The sequence below is a fragment of the Nymphaea colorata genome, chromosome 4 (assembly GCF_008831285.2).
Source record: "Nymphaea colorata isolate Beijing-Zhang1983 chromosome 4, ASM883128v2, whole genome shotgun sequence".
Taxonomy (NCBI): Eukaryota; Viridiplantae; Streptophyta; class Magnoliopsida; order Nymphaeales; family Nymphaeaceae; genus Nymphaea; species Nymphaea colorata.
In genome coordinates this window covers 16414173-16430043 of record NC_045141.1, presented here as the reverse complement: position 1 = coordinate 16430043, position 15871 = coordinate 16414173, and the positions used below count along the sequence as shown (strand labels likewise).

Genomic DNA, 15871 nt, shown 5'->3' with positions numbered 1-15871 from the left:
TGCAATTTATGCAGAGCTGTCTATGGTTTGTTGAACACTGAATTTCACTGAGAAGGGTTCATGAATCTACTTAAACTGGTCACCAATTTGTCTATGTATAGAGTCTTGTATATCCAGAAGTCTAAGCAGCCTCTTTTTGAAGAATGTTTCACAAGGTAGCATAATTTTTACTGATCTGTTTTGAATCAAATATGTCTTTCATAAACTGTGGTGGCCCTCTTGATCGAGCTATCACGTTCAAAGCAAGTACGATCTGTCTGATCTCAATAACCCTTTCAACGCACATCACTGTTCGTCTGACCAAAGCTTCAGCGCTACCAACTAATGCCAAGTACTAGAAATTGAATAGCCAAATTGGTCCTCCATCCTAAAAAAGAAGAGATTCCATGCCCTTTCTTAAAGTTAGAAGCAATGCATGTTTCTTGTCTATGGAAGCACATGATTTGGCTTGTGAGGTTAAAGCTGATTATTTGTTATGAAATTGAGTATTGTGGGCACTCCATGTGAAAAGATGTTGGACCGATTAAATTGCTGCAACGATGATTGCCCCCAGCAGTAATAGGCGCCTTGTGGCCTTAACCGGCCTTTTCTATAAAGATTAGGATGAGAGGTCTTACGAGGAGCCACACTTTTTAGCTTCAAAGAGGTTCAGCTTAGAGCTCTCAGCTTTCAAGATTCAGAAATGAAAGGGAGAACGACACCCGATCCAGGCATATTGTCAGTGAAGTAAACACAAAAGGAGGTCACCTGCCTTGCTGCAAATTCGTAGATTTGATTGCCTTTGCCTTTTGTCTAGCAGATTAATGGAGAGCCGTCAGATCATGAGCACCACCAGTGGGTTGGAAGAAGAAGCATGCCTATCAGCGTGGCAACTGGCGAGTGCTGCTGTGCTGCTATAGAGTTGGGCATCTTAGAGGTGATGGCCGAAGCTAGTAAGGGGGAGGGATCAACACTGCTTACCTCTGAAGAGATAGCAGAACGACTGTGTGCAAAGAATCCGGATGCGCCGCCCCTGATAGAGCGCCTGCTCCGACTGCTTATAAGCTACTCAATCCTCACCTGCTCTGCCACCACCAACACCAACAACAATCACGATTTCAGGACCCAGCGGTGATAATCTTCACTTTTCCTCTCCTTCAGTTTCCCTCTTTACATACAGAGATGTGAGAAACGACGCCAACAGCGCGTCGTCCATCACATGCCCTCTTCCAGAACCGTCCACTTCGAGAGGCAGCGACCTCTTCGAGGGAATTTTCTGTTGTTGAGAGGGAGGCACTTGCCTCCCCAAAAATGCCGGCAGTGGTCCTCAACCACCGGCGCTTGTGGGGCTGTTCCTTTGCATTTTTCTTTTTTTTAGCTTGCAAACCCACAAGGAGCTTTATTCCATCCAGCTATCAAGCGTCGGGTGTGAGTGGCTGGAGGTATATGGACGATTGGACAAATAAATAGGGGAATTCTATGTGGTTTTGTGCATGCGATGGCTAAAAAACAAATATGGGTGGGGATGTTGTGAACAGGAGATATGGGCTGGGAAATAAATCGGGGTTCTTGTTCGGAGATGAGAGTGGTGATTCCTTTGGACCTCCGGTTCTCATGTTGCAAGACAAGGTGTACATGGAGCCATGGTATCATCTCAAGGACGCAGTGTTGGATGGTGGCATCCCCTTCCACAGGGCCTACGGCATGAACTGCTTTGGTTACCATCGGAAGGACCCACGCTTCAATGAGCTGTTCAACAAGAGCATGCACCATCACTCGGCCATCATCATGAAGAAGATCCTGGAGACGTATACTGGCTTCCATGGCCTCCGCTCCCTGGTGGACGTTGGGGGAGGGACTGGTGGCAACCTGAGCCTCATTACAGCAAAGTACCCCCACATCAAGGGCACCAACTTCGACTCACCACTTGTCATTGAAGAAGCTCCAACATATCCTGGCCTGGTAGGTAACCATTATGCGTCAGATTTACCTTTTTGGTCAAGATGGAATGAAATTAATTCAAATTAATAACTCAAATTGCCACATTTTTATACAGAAAAGAAATAATTAGCAAACTGAGGTATATATATCCTGCAGTATTGATCAACAAACCAAAACAGCTTATATGTTGGTGTTGGGACCCCTTCGGCTTTTGAGCTCAGCTTACCAAACCAAAGAAAAGCCAGATTTGCCGACCTAGCTACACCAAATTATTTGACATAGTGTGTGCTCATGAGTCTGGCAACCTGTGTGCTCATTCATGGATGCTCGTTTTCTGCTGTCATGTAATGCAGGCGTTCAACATGTTCAAGGCGATATGTTTGCTAGCGTACCAACTGGCGATGCCATCTTCATGAAGGTTCTGCCTTCTCTCTTCCTGTCTCACTCTTTCACGTTGAAACTAATTTTTTGATATTCGATGTTTTCTGCTTGGTTCCAACTATCCTTGATTATAGCAAGATAGACACACATATACACATATATGACTGAAAATTTAAGCACTAACAATTTATTAATCTATTATTCTAATATGCCATGATCACTAAATATGTTGCAGTCAATCCTTCATGACTGGGATGATGATCATTGCCTGAAACTGCTAGAGAATTGTTGGAAGGCACTGCTAGAGAATGGCAAGGTGATTGCTGTGGAGATGGTTTTGCCGGAGACTGTAGATAACAGGTTAAGCACATCTGCGGCGTTGCAGTTCGATGTCTTGATGTTGGCACTAAATCATGGAGGGAAGGAGAGGACGGAGGAGGAGTTTAAGGGTTTGGCGAGGGCTGCTGGGTTTGCAGGGATCAAGGCCTTATGTTGCGCTTACAATTTCTCGGTCACTGAATTCTACAAGAACAAGAGCACCGATTGCCTCTAGTATGAGTACTGTTTCAAGAATGAACATTTCCATTTAAAACCATGTAGTAGTATAGATGGCTTTGAAATGAATTAATGTGGATCAGTGTGAAGCTCCTCATTGTTGAGGGAGACGGGATGCCCTCAAGCACATTGTGCATTCATTGGTTGGGCTCTTGGGCGTTCCATCCATAAAGTTTTTATTGTATTGTGATTGCAAGCACATACTCTCTATTGCTTAGTTGTATTTCAATTCTATATAAATAAGACAATTTATGTGGGCTGGTATGGACAATGGCGGCATCAGCCAAATCCTACCTCTGCCACCGTTCTGAGTGCCCCAAGTAATTTTATGTGTCGGGGTTCTGACCTTTATTAGTTCCATTAATATGGATTTTGCTTTTCTTTAATGTGACAAATTCTAGTTCCTTTCTATTTTGCCGATCATTCTGGCGATGAGAATATTTTGCCTTTTTTTTTTACTTGTATAAAATCCAATTCCTTACTTTTTGGCCGGTCTTATCTTACATCCATTATCTTGGAGCATTTGCCGCATCTGCTCCATGACAAAAAAAATCTTATCTAGCTCCTTTAGTCAGCATGCGACCAACAATCTAAAATCTGAGGTGATTTGCGATCAACAAATCAAATCGCCCTAGTTCCATTGCTTTTTAATGAAAAGGAACTTCAAAACCATGCATCTTCTCGATACTCCATGCCGATATATTCTTATATCCATATATAGGAGGGTAGAGGTGCCTTAGGTGGAGGAGAGCAGTTTTTCCAACAAAACATTTCAGCCTCCCACTTCAAAGCGAAGAAAGTACTGAAACCCAATATGAACTAACCTTGTTAAAGGTAGATTACTTCGTGAAAGAAGGGAACCATATGTCGGCAGATTTCCCTATTTACTAGAGTCTTGTCACGTGGTTTTACCACCTCATTTCTATCAGAAGTTAATAGCTGTTTGGAAACTTTCTTTGGACCAAATTAAAGTTTCTCACCTTATGTTCTCATCCTCAAAATTATTGGTATTTGGAGTGCTTCAGAAAAGTGAGATTTTATTTTGAAAATGAGAGAGAAAGAGACTCGCCCGTCGGTACAACGATCAACCGTTCCCGACACCTTTACTGGGGGTAATCAATCTAATGACTATGTTTACCATTGATGCATTTCATTTTATCTTAAATATCTTTTTCATTTTATATGCGGTATAGTGTTTGAGAAAAATGTTAAAAGTTTGATGTTTCAAACTTTTGAAAAGATTCTTGAAAAATCACTTGATAATTTGAAACATTTTGATTTGAGAATATCTTTACAAACATTGTTTGAAATCTTTTGAAGATCATTTTTTAGAAATCATTTTGGTGTTCTCTTAATATTTTAAGTAGGTTTGAGATCTTGCTCTAATTCGATTACCTCGTAGTTAGAGCTCCATCTCCTCTTACTTAAGTTTTTTAGAGTGGTGCTTGTGATCACAAGTGATGTTAAATAAGTGTAATGCATGATTGCATTAATCCTATATGATTAAAACATTCATACCATAATATTCATCTAAAAGGCATTTTTACCACAACATATATTTAAGATTTTTATTTTCTTATAGTTAAAATAAATGTTTATGAAGAAAGACAAGTTTTGAAAATAGATTGGGACTATAAACCATCAAGCATGAATCTAATATTGGGTCATTACTTGAATTTTGGTCCTGCTGAAGTCGGTAAAAAATTATGAAAAAGATGTTTAAAAGAATGGAAAAGATGAAACACTCTCATAAAAGAAAGAGAGAGAGAGAGAGAAGGAGACTTCAAAGATTACTAGATGAAAGACCTTTGAAAGAGGAGGAGATTACATATATAAGCTTATCATATTTTCTCTCTATAGAATCTTTTCTTTCTCTTTTGAAATGCCTTCATCTAGAAATTTCTTTTATATATATATATATATATATATATATATATATATATATATGCATTCATATTGATATAAAAATTTTTAAAATAAAATATGTAAACATAGAGAGAGAAATGGAATCATCATAAGAAATGACTTAAAATAACCGACTTTAAGTTTGATATAGGTCGGAGGGTAGCTTAGACTCATGCAAGAGCCTAAGCTAAGACTCCAAAGCCACATTAGAGAGGGTTCGTTCGAAAAAGTTTTGGAAAACATGATCTCAAATATTTTTATATATGAACATATAATATAGTTATTTCATTTCTTATAAAGAAATATGTTTCTTCCACCGTTGGATATGGAAGAAAACCAAACCACACAATAAGGCATATATTAGGGTTCCTAATCAGGTGATTAAAAGGAAACTAACGCGAAATGATATGAAAATAAACTTTAACATGTGTAAATTTGTGAAGGTTTTTCTCGGGTTGGACAAGCCCCAACCTCAAAATTTAATCAACACAATAATAAAGAGAGAATCCCAAACCACACTCTCATATATATATGAAATAGAAAAAAATTAAGCAACTATGAATAATGTCTTTAAAATAAAGCAACATTCAAGTAGTAGAGAGAACATATTTAATCATAGAATGCAATATCATCTCATCTTCTCATGCTCTTGGTGCACTCGAGCATAGTTTCTTAACTCTAAAATAGAAATTTGAGAGCTATCTCATATGGCCATGGGGAGATGAAAAAGATTGAAAATAATGGAATCACAACAACACTATATTCAAGAAAAGAGTGAACATCATTCAATTATTAAATGAAAGATCATGTCATCTTCTCATGCTCCCGGTGCACCTCGATCATAACTTCTCGACTCTAAAGTAGAGATTCAAAAGCTATATCATATGACCATGGTGTAAAACCCACAATTTCTCCTTTGTTTCCTTAATTATTGAAATGTTAATGTTGGGAGGAGTTAAAAATGGTAGACTGAAGGGTGGCAAGGAATAACTAAAAACTGTCAAGGGGACATATTGGAAAGAAACAAACGTATTGCCGAAGTTAAACATGACTGAGAGTAAGTAACTGAAAAGATTAAATGGCAAGAGGGAAAACTGAAAAATCATTCCATACTCGAGAGAAACTGAAAACAAAATTCGTATGGCAAGGAGGGAGGCCGTGTAGAAGGTGTATTTAACCCTATTTTGCAGCAATTAATCACTCATTTTGCTGCAGCCATAGAGAGGAATGCCCAATAGCAGGGAATTCGAGAGAAAGAGGGAAAAAGAGACGGAAAGATCCTCATCTTGGCTCTCTTACGGTTGAGATCAAGGGAAGAGACTATTGGAAAAGTACCAGAAGCATAAAAGGATTGCTGCTGGAAATTTATATCGGACTTTACAGGTATGGAAATGTTCAACTATGATTGCAGCATGTAGCCCTTGTACCTTTGATGCTTGTAGATATATATAGATATGCATGTTATAATAGTGAATCTATGTACTTACACAGAGTGCTCTTGGTCTCAGCTATCTCTGATTTCCGATATGCATGTTATATAAATATGCACGTTAGATATATAATAGATATGAATTGAGATGTAAGGTGTTGTATGCTGGAACCGATATGAAGTGCTCTTGGTGTCAGCTATCTCTGATTTCTTGAAAATGAAAATATATATATGCATGCATGAGATGTAATTAAATGTGTACAGAAAGTAAAAAGGGTATATTGAGGGCAATACCATGAGGCTCGGCCTGGTTAAATGCCCTCAGGTGATCCCTGTTTCAGGCGTCACTCAGGGAGGACAGAAATCGCATAATATTTAAAAATCAATACTCGCTCCATTTCAGATGAAACTTGGGCAGCATCTTGTGTCACCGGTGAGGATGGGATACCTTGAAGCTCAGCTTTAAACTAGCTTTCTAGATGAAACACGTCAAGGAGGTAGATCACTGGTCGTCTGCGATTTCCTGCTTCCCACCCGCGGTCCTCTGTTTCACAGCAGAGGTGACTCCCAGGGTCAATTCCACCCAATGGGATCAACAAACACACATGAACTGCTTGTGAAAGAATATATAATAGGGTACTCGGTTCATAATATGGTTATACGAAACTTGCTGAGGCACCCTTATGTTGGAATTGTTCGTAAAATGTGTTTCTAGTACCATGGAGACCTAAGTATACTGAAGTTGATGATATGCACATATGACAGTTGTACATGTTCCGTTTGAAGAATGAAACATTCTGAATTCAAAGGTTTTAGACAGTAAAGGTTACAAAGGGGCTGACTCTCATGTAACATAGACATAGGCTACTGTTTGATTTAGACAGTCCTACCCGTATGCTTAATTAGAGAAAAGAGATTCTCATGTTGCAAAAGACTATAAGGAAATCACAGGACAAAAAAAAAAAAACTGAGGTGAATTCTATGAGTATACTGATGAAACAAGGCTACACTGACCCTCAACTAGCCTTCGTACTCACACCTCTAACTAGTATCACCCTACCTTATGAACCCTATCGTACCTCGGACAGTTGCAAAGTTGAAAGTATAAGTAAAAACTGGGAAGATGAGCTGTTTAATCTTAAGAAAGAAACTGTTAGTGTCAATTCTACTACCAAAGTAGTTAAATGAATTCTAGACTGACCATCTGAAAACTACGTCAGATTCCAGCGACCAGCGCTATCAGCTCTGGTGTCAGAAAATAATGAGTAAAGGCTCCTTGGATTTTTGCGAAGACTCTCCCTATAAAATTTCATTATTTTTGGAGCCACCGATGAAAAGATATGGATTTTTGAATGACTGCCTGTTGCTGGAGTGCTTTCAGCGAAAGAAAATCTAAAAAATACATCAGATTCCAGCAGCCGGCGCTGTCAGGTTCGGCGTCGGAAAATAACCAGTAAAAGCTCGTTGGCTTCGTCTGTTTCTGAAGATTATTCCTGTAAAAGTTCATAATTTTTGGGTAAGCGGTTGAGGAGACACTGATTTTAGAGTGACCGCCTGTCCTTAGAATGCTTTCATGTGAAACCAGAAACTGAACCAGATTCCAGCGGCCGACACTGTCAGCTCCGGTGTCGGAAAATGTCGAGTAAGAGCTCATTGGATTCATCTGCTTCTGAAAATTTTCTCTATAAAATTTCATAATTTTTGGAAAAGCGGAGGAAGAAGGTCGCATTATAAGGATTTAAAACATTAATCTCTTGCTTCTAAATGATGATTATATTATGTGAGATTTCTTGAATTGATATTCTCTATGTTATTTCCTGTCTAGTCGACTTTGCTTTGTTGTCATTAAATTAAGTTAGAAAATAGCTTATTGCTTATGTTTAAAAAACTCAGCTTGAGGGTGCTTTCTGTGAGAGGTAATAGACGATGTCTAGTAATGATAAACCCTCACATTTGAGGTTCATAGGCGAAACATGGACTGTGTATGCATTGTATATGCGAGTGCGAGCTTGTGTTTTTACCAAGTGTTTGGTTTTGTCTCGAGAGGTAGTGGTGCACGTGAGCTCACTGTTGTCACACACTCCTCTATCTACATTGGAGGGCTCAGAAGGTATTGAGCGGCACAAGGGCCCGGGATTTTGTTATGTTTATGTTGGAAACTATGTCACAATGGTAGGCCCATTCGGGGGGCGTACCCATACCGGTACGCCGGTATGACAATACCAGTACGCAAGTACGGGCTGGTACGTTTGGATTTGGTTCCAATTGAAACCAGATCCAAACCATATTTTTAAAACGTAAAACTAAAATCGCGCAACCTTCCTTCTCTTTCTCTTCTCGACTTTCTTGCTTCCCTCAGTGCCAGTGGTGAGTTCTTGCATTTGCAGCAACCTTGGGCAGCGATGGCGGATGGCGACTGCATGGCGATGGGTCGGTGACTGGTTGGAAACTGGACGGTGACAGACGGTCGCTTCTTTGTTTAGGGCTTTGTCTTGAATGTTGATGTTCGATTTTGTGATTAATGAAATCAATGTTTTGTCTTTCCATGGTTTCAAAGAAGATTAACCATCTGCATTGCCCAGATTTTTGAGGGAAAACCAACACTTTAGTCGGTGACTGATTACCTTGCTGGCTGTCTTTTTGTTTTTCAAATGGAACCGCTGGCCTTGGCTGATAGTTTGGGAGAGAAAGGGCGTAAGAGTTTGAACCTCCTTTTTTCCAGCAAAAAAAGGTTGCATCCAAACCCTCATTTTCTGCAATGACTTGCTCACTTTTACGTGTCCCTGAATCCATGTGCTATGTCTTTGAAAATGGCTCCTTCTTTGAAGCTCCTGCCAAGTCCATGTATGTTTTATGACGTTGATTCATGGAAGGAACATTGTAAGTTTTATATGGATTCATGGAAGGATCTTTGTGTGTTTTATGAGATTATCTTGATCCATGGGATAAATATTTTTGAATTAAAAATATATAATAATATATATAATAGTCGCGTACCCGTACCAAGATTTACAAAAATGCCATACTAGTACCAGTACCCCCGTACCCATACCCGCACCATTGTGACATAGGTTGGAGAGCAAGGCGTCTCTTGGTCCTTCAGCTCGGGTGCCTAGAGGGGCCGATCTACCACTTCAGATAACACTGGTGGTTGGATCTTGCTGTTGCAGCGGCGATCTAAGATATCTCAGGATATGTTCGGTTCTGCCTGTGAATTGTGCCCACAGGGTTTTCTGTTGTTGCTCGACACGATGACCATACCCATTGTAATGATAGGCCATGGATGAAAGTCTACGAATATTTGGAGGTTGTGAACACCTCGTTTTTGAAGATGAGACGTACCTCTAATGTATGATAAGATTTGATGACTTATGGGTGTTGACCATAAGGTCCCCTTATGAATTATAAATTTGTGTGACGAGACCAAATAGTACTTTGTAGGGCCATGTTCATTCATGGCTAGATTTTTTCAAACTCAGAGGAATTCTGAATCATCTTTCTTTCTCTACAAGTAGTTCTTGAGAGATTTTAGCTCATGGAGTGACGATCTCAGTCTTGTGATGGACGGGCATTGACAGTCTGGACATTGCGTCGGTTTTGGGCTTTGTGGTTTCTTTAGTTGATTGAGTCCACTCTTTAATACAATGTGTTTGATTCGGTTTTGGTCATGACATAATGTTAGTTTCGCTATTATAAAAAAAAAAGATTGGTGTCAAAAAAATTGGGTCGTAACACATGGGAAGATGAAGAAGATAGAAAATAAAGAAACAAAAACAAGGTTATATTGAAGAAAAGAAAGAATGATTCAATAAAATGGAACATTACTTCGTCCTCTCACGCTCCCGGTACGCTCAAGAATTACTTTTGAACTCCAAAATAAAGATTTTAAAGTAATCTTGTATGGCCATGGGGAGATGAAGAAGGAAAGAAACAAGGAAAAGAAAAGAAAGAGATGATAGACTACTTACCTCTAATGAGAACGATTTTTGAAAAATGAACACCTTAACTTGGAACGATCCTACATCCCATTTGAGTGAATCTCTAATATGATGCCTCTAAGAGAGTTGTAGCGTAATGAATCTTGCTTAAGTTAAAGAAGAAATGAGAAAGAGAAAAAGAAAGATGAAGAGGGAAATGAAGGAAAAGAGTTAAGGAAAAAACTCCAGTCTTCAAAGGAAAATACAGTAGAGTTTCTCCAAAGACTAGCTCATATCCAAGATGGAGGATTGTGGAAGTATTTAAAGAGAGTTTTGGAGCCAAAACTCAAAATTTGAATTTTTTTTGAATTTATTTTCATCTGAATTTCACATAATTTTTAATTATTTTCATTTTTTGTAAAAGAAAATAAACTTTGACTAAATGAGATTGGCCATTAGCCCTTCAAACACCCATTTGGACTGTGGGCAGGGCTATTGCCCACCCAACAGAGCTAAAACTACCTTTGGGAGGTGGTTTTTATCAATGAAATGAGCCTATGCCGTTTACAGGCCCCAGCTCAGCCACAGACATGCGCTAGGCGCATGTCAGGATCTCTATTGTCGCACGGGATCGTGCTCGACGCGTGATCGCACGTCGTGCAGCCCACGTTTGTGTGCGATTTTATATCGCCCGGGCGCACAACATCTTGTCGCAGGTGCCTCTCCTTCTTTTTTCTCTAAAGTTTATGATAAAAAATCCCTTTTTTGTTTAATTTATTAAAAAAAGTATATAAAATTGATTTTTTTTTGTATCAAAAGAGTGGTCGGCTTCGTTTTAGGTAAAAACATATTTTGGTGCGAGGACAAACCATAAAACGGGGAGAGGTTTGTGCATGCGCGCACAGCGCTTATAGGACCAGATTCTGTTGTTTTGAACTCAATTTTGGATTTTGAGTTTCAAATACTCTATTTGGATCTAAAATTGAGTTTTAGATCTAATTTGGACCTGAAAGTTGGATCTTGGATTTGAATCTTGCGTTTGAATTTGGGTTTCTTAAAATAACATATATATATATTTTTTTAAAAAAAATTGGGGTGATTTCACTTTATCAGCTGGGACAAATTGTCATATCCTTGCTTGGCTGGAAAGAGATGGCAGCCATTTTAAAAAATTTTTTGGAAGGCCTGGAATCGACATAGGGTTGCCTGAATCGGCTGACGACCAATCAGACTTGCTAGTATGGTCTGATGACAAAAAAGAGACCATTATTAATAGATGAATTATTTTGGAATGTGATCAGTATTTCCTGTACATTATAAAGTATTTCTGTACTTACAAGTATGTTAATTAAGTGTGCTTAAGGGGGTTAAATCTGTTGGAGATGATGGATGCTGCTGAATGACTAAAACGAAAAAACTTATCACTACAAAAAACAATTACAACACGAGCATTAGTGACGATTACATGAGATCTGGATTTGGTTTGATTGTGAAACTATATACCACAATTCGAATTTGACCATTAGCCGGATCCAAATCTTTTTACCAGATCCAGTTAAGCAAATTCAAAAGGAAGTTGGTAATGGACCCGTTAGCCCCTATTCGCAGCCAAAAAAGCCACGTTCAGATTCATCCTTGCCCATATTGACGCGTCAAATGAATCCAAACATATAATCCTTTTTCTAATTGGCAAATCCGGTTTTACCATTTGTACATTACGAACAAATTAGTTTTTTAACTTCATTTGTTGAGCTACGTTGACGGAGCCACGTGTGGGGTACAAATTTCCACCTTCAGCTTTCAGATTATTTAGTTTAAGAAAATAACACCATAAAAAAGAATAATTAAAGAGTATCCCCATAGTTTTCCAGGGACCTTTTATTTGCCTTCAAATGAAAGGGTTCAACATTTGTAAAAAGGCAAAGGACCACTTCAGAGCATCTATCGTTGTGTGTATGACAAATGTTATAATAGCAAAAAATAAGGACCTATTAAGTGCTTTTTCTTACAATTGATTGTCATATTTTTACTAAAATGATATATAAGATCTAATTAATTAATTTTTGCTCTTATATGATATCAACTTGAGTCACAGTTTTACTATGCTGGTATTAAAAACAATCAGACGTGGTCATTTTTTTTATTTTAATTGTCTCTCTTGTACATTGAAACTGATTTTTGGGTATTCGATGCTTTCTGCTTTGGTCCAACTATCATTGGTTCCATCTTTTATTACACATTATCTTGTAGCATTTGCCGCATCTGCTCCATGACAAAAAATCTTATCTAGCTCCTTTAGTCAGCATTCGACCACCAATCTAAAATCTGAGGTGATTTGAGATCCACAATTCAAATCGCCTTAGATCCATTGCTTTTTAATGAAAAGGAATTTGAAAACCATGCATCTTCTCTATACTCCATGCCGATATATTCTTATATCCATATATAGGAGGGTAGAAGTGTTTCGCCATCCTTAAGATTTAAGAAGTGTATGAGTGAACTCAAAATGCTCAGGCTTGTCGGTAAGTGCCTTAGAGTGGAGGAGAGCAGATCTTCCAACATAACATTTGGGCCTCCCGCTTCAAAGCGAAGAAATTACTGAACCCCAATATGAACTAATCTTGTTAAAGGTGAATTACTGAATTGAAGAAGAGAATGTTTTCATACGTCGGCAGATCTCTCTATTTACGAGAGTCTTGTCACTTGATTTTACCGCCTCATTTCTGTCAGAAGTTAGATAGGTGTTCGGTAACTTTCTTTGGTGCGACAGAAGTGAGAACAAATTAAAGTTTCTCAACTTATCAGATGGGACATATTGTCATATCCTTGGCTGGAAAGAGATGGCTGCCATGTGTAGGCCTAACTTAAATTTTTTTTAATATAAAATATATATTATCATTAAATAAAAATAAAAAAAATAAATCGGATCCAATCGAGCCCCGTTGGACCAACTGGGGCTGGCTTTTTCGCGCCCGGGGACCATGCCCAAGCCATGTGAAGAAATTTTTGGAAGGCCTGCAATTGATGTATGGTTGCCTGAATGGGCTAACGACCAATCAGACTTGCTAGTAAGGTCTAATAACAACAAATAGACCATTAATAGAAGAAGTATTTGGAATGTGATCAGTGTTTCCTGCACATTATAAAGTAATTATGCACTAAAGAGTATGTTAATTTAATGTGCTAAGGAGATTAAAATATGTTGGAGATGATGGATGCTGCCGGATGACTAAAACGAAAAACTAAAACAATTACAACACAAGCATTAGTGACGATTATATGAGATTGGATTTGGTTTGATTATGAAACTGTATACCAAAATTCGAATTTGACCACTAACCGGATCCAAATCTTATTACCAGATGCAGTTCAACATTCAAAAGGAGGTTGGTAATGAACCCGTTAGCATCCCCATTCCAAAAAAGGCACGTCAAATTAATCCTTGCCCATATTGACGGGTCAAATGAATCCAAACATATTATCCTTTTTCAAATTGACAAATCCGTTTTTACCATTTGTACATTACGAACAAATTAGTTTTTTACCTTAATTTGTTGAGCTACGTTGACGGAGCCACCTGTGGCGTACAAATTTCCACCTTCTGCTTTCAGATTATTTAGTTTAAGAAAATAACACCGTAGAATAATTAAAGAGTATCCCCGTAGCTTTTCGGGGATCTTTTATTTGCCTACAAATGAAAGGCTTCAAAATTTGTGCAAAGGCAAAGGACCACTTGAGATCATCTATCGTTGTGGGTGTGACAAATGTTTTAATAACAAAAAATAAGGACCTATTAAGTGTTTTTTCTTACAATTGATTGTCATATTTTTACTAAAATGATGTACAAGATCTAGTTAATTTATTTTTTGCTCTCATATGATATCATCTTGAGTCGTAGTTTTACTATGCTGGAATTAAAAACAATCGGAAGTGGTCATTTTTTTTTATTTTAATTGTCTCTCTCTTGTACATTGGAACTGATTTTGCCAACTATCATTGCTTCCATCTTTTACACATACATAGATATAGATACAGACACACACACACACACACATGCACATATTGACTTAAAATTTAAGCGCCTAAAAATTTATTAATCCATTATTCTAAGATGTCATAATCATTAAATATGTCGCAGTGGATCCTTCATGACCGGGATGATGATCATTGCCAGAAACAGCTAGACAATTAGCATGGTATGCAAGATATTAATTAAAATATTGATAACGATGGGCTTGTCAAGCACATCGTCGTGGACCTCAGGAAGGAGCAGAATCAATAATGCACAATAAATATGTTGCAGTGGATCCTTCATGGCTGGGATGATGATCATTGCCTGAAACTGCTAAAGAATTGTTGGAAGGCACTGCCAGAGAATGGCAAGGTGATTGCTGTGGAGATGGTTTTGCCGGAGACTGTAGATAACAGGTTAAGCACATCTGCGGCGTTTCAGCTCGATGTCTTGATGTTGGCACTAAATCATGGAGGGAAGGAGAGGACGGAGAAGGAGTTTAAGGGTTTGGCGATGGCTGCTGGGTTTACAGGGATCAAGGCCATATGTTGCGCTTACAATTTCTGGGTCATTGAATTCTACAAGAACATGAGCACCAATTGCCTCCTCGTTGTTGAGGGAGACGGGATGTCCCCATGAACATTTCCATTTGAAACAGTGTAGTAATAACTAATATAGATGGCTTTGAAATAAAATAGTGTGGAAGAAGGTGAATCTCCTCGTTGTTGAGGGAGACGGGATGCCCCCAAGAACACTGTGCATTCATTGGGTTCTTGGGCATTCCATCCATAAAATTTTTATTGTATTTTGTGATTGCAAGTACATGCTCTCTTTTGCTTAGTTGTATTTCAACACTATATAAATAAGACAATTTACGTCGGCCGGTATGGACAATGGCCGCATCAGCCTACTCCTACCTCTGCTGCCGTTTTGATTGACCCAAGTAATTTCATGAGGCTCGGTTCTGACCTTTGTCAGTTCCATGAATAAGGATTTTGCTTTTCTTTAATGTGACAAGTTCTAGTCCCTTTGTATTTCGCCGATCATTTCCAGTTCCTTATTTTTTGGCCGGTCTGATCTTATATATATAATGTAGCATTTGCCCCATCTGCTCCATGACAAAAAATCTTATCAATATCACACACCCTCCAGTCGACTTTCGGTCGTTCAAACAATCTGCCCAATCAGTCGATCAGCTTCGATGTAGGGTTAGAGAGTCAATGGGTTTGTGGTTCATTTAAAATATCCTATCATTCTTTTGACCGCTTTTCAGTGATCAGCAGTGGATGATGCATGCATTGACATACTTTATTGACTGAAAAAAGAAAGATTCGACTTGGTGAAGCACGCATATTGAAGTGCTCGAACGAGATAGAAAGTGTCATTTTCATAAGGAATTCCATCCTTATGAAGTTAAGTGTGGTGCTCATAGGTGTAGCCGATGCCTTGGCATTCTCCATGTGGGTTTGTTTAAGGATATTGAGTAGGTAATTCCTTTGACTAAAATAAATGCAATCATTTTTATAAAGGACATCAATTTGTTGTTTGAGTCATGAATCACATTGAATATTACCTCGTTAGATGAACATATTACTAGTAGGTTGTTGACATCGACAAGCAAGAAGGCTTTGCATCCTTTAGAAATGAATAAGGATGGATATGCCGTAGAGATCTGAAAACCAAGGTATTGGAGAATTGACTGAGGCACATGTACCGGGCATGTGGCGCCTGTTTCTTGCAGTTTAAGGCCTT

At 38.6% G+C, this 15871-nt stretch overlaps 1 protein-coding gene across 1 annotated transcript; it reads left to right on the top strand.

Annotated features, from left to right (window-relative positions):
- Positions 1 to 637: 637 nt before the first annotated feature.
- Positions 638 to 14758, top strand: LOC116253194 (caffeic acid 3-O-methyltransferase 1-like). Its single transcript, XM_031627965.1, has 4 exons — positions 638 to 1110; positions 1518 to 1945; positions 2274 to 2338; positions 14411 to 14758. The coding sequence occupies exons 1-4, from the start codon at positions 854 to 856 to the stop codon at positions 14756 to 14758; spliced, it is 1098 nt and encodes a 365-aa protein (XP_031483825.1). The 5' UTR covers positions 638 to 853.
- The last annotated feature ends 1113 nt before the right edge of the window (positions 14759 to 15871 follow it).

Coding starts and splice junctions, on each gene's coding strand:
- LOC116253194 (XM_031627965.1), top strand. CDS start 854: ATGCCTATCAGCGTGGCAACTGGCGAGTGCTGCTGTGCTGCTATAGAG. Junction 1,111..1,517: donor CACGATTTCAGGACCCAGCG/GTGATAATCTTC, acceptor TGTTGTGAACAG/GAGATATGGGCTGGGAAATA. Junction 2,339..14,410: donor GCGATGCCATCTTCATGAAG/GTTCTGCCTTCT, acceptor AATATGTTGCAG/TGGATCCTTCATGGCTGGGA.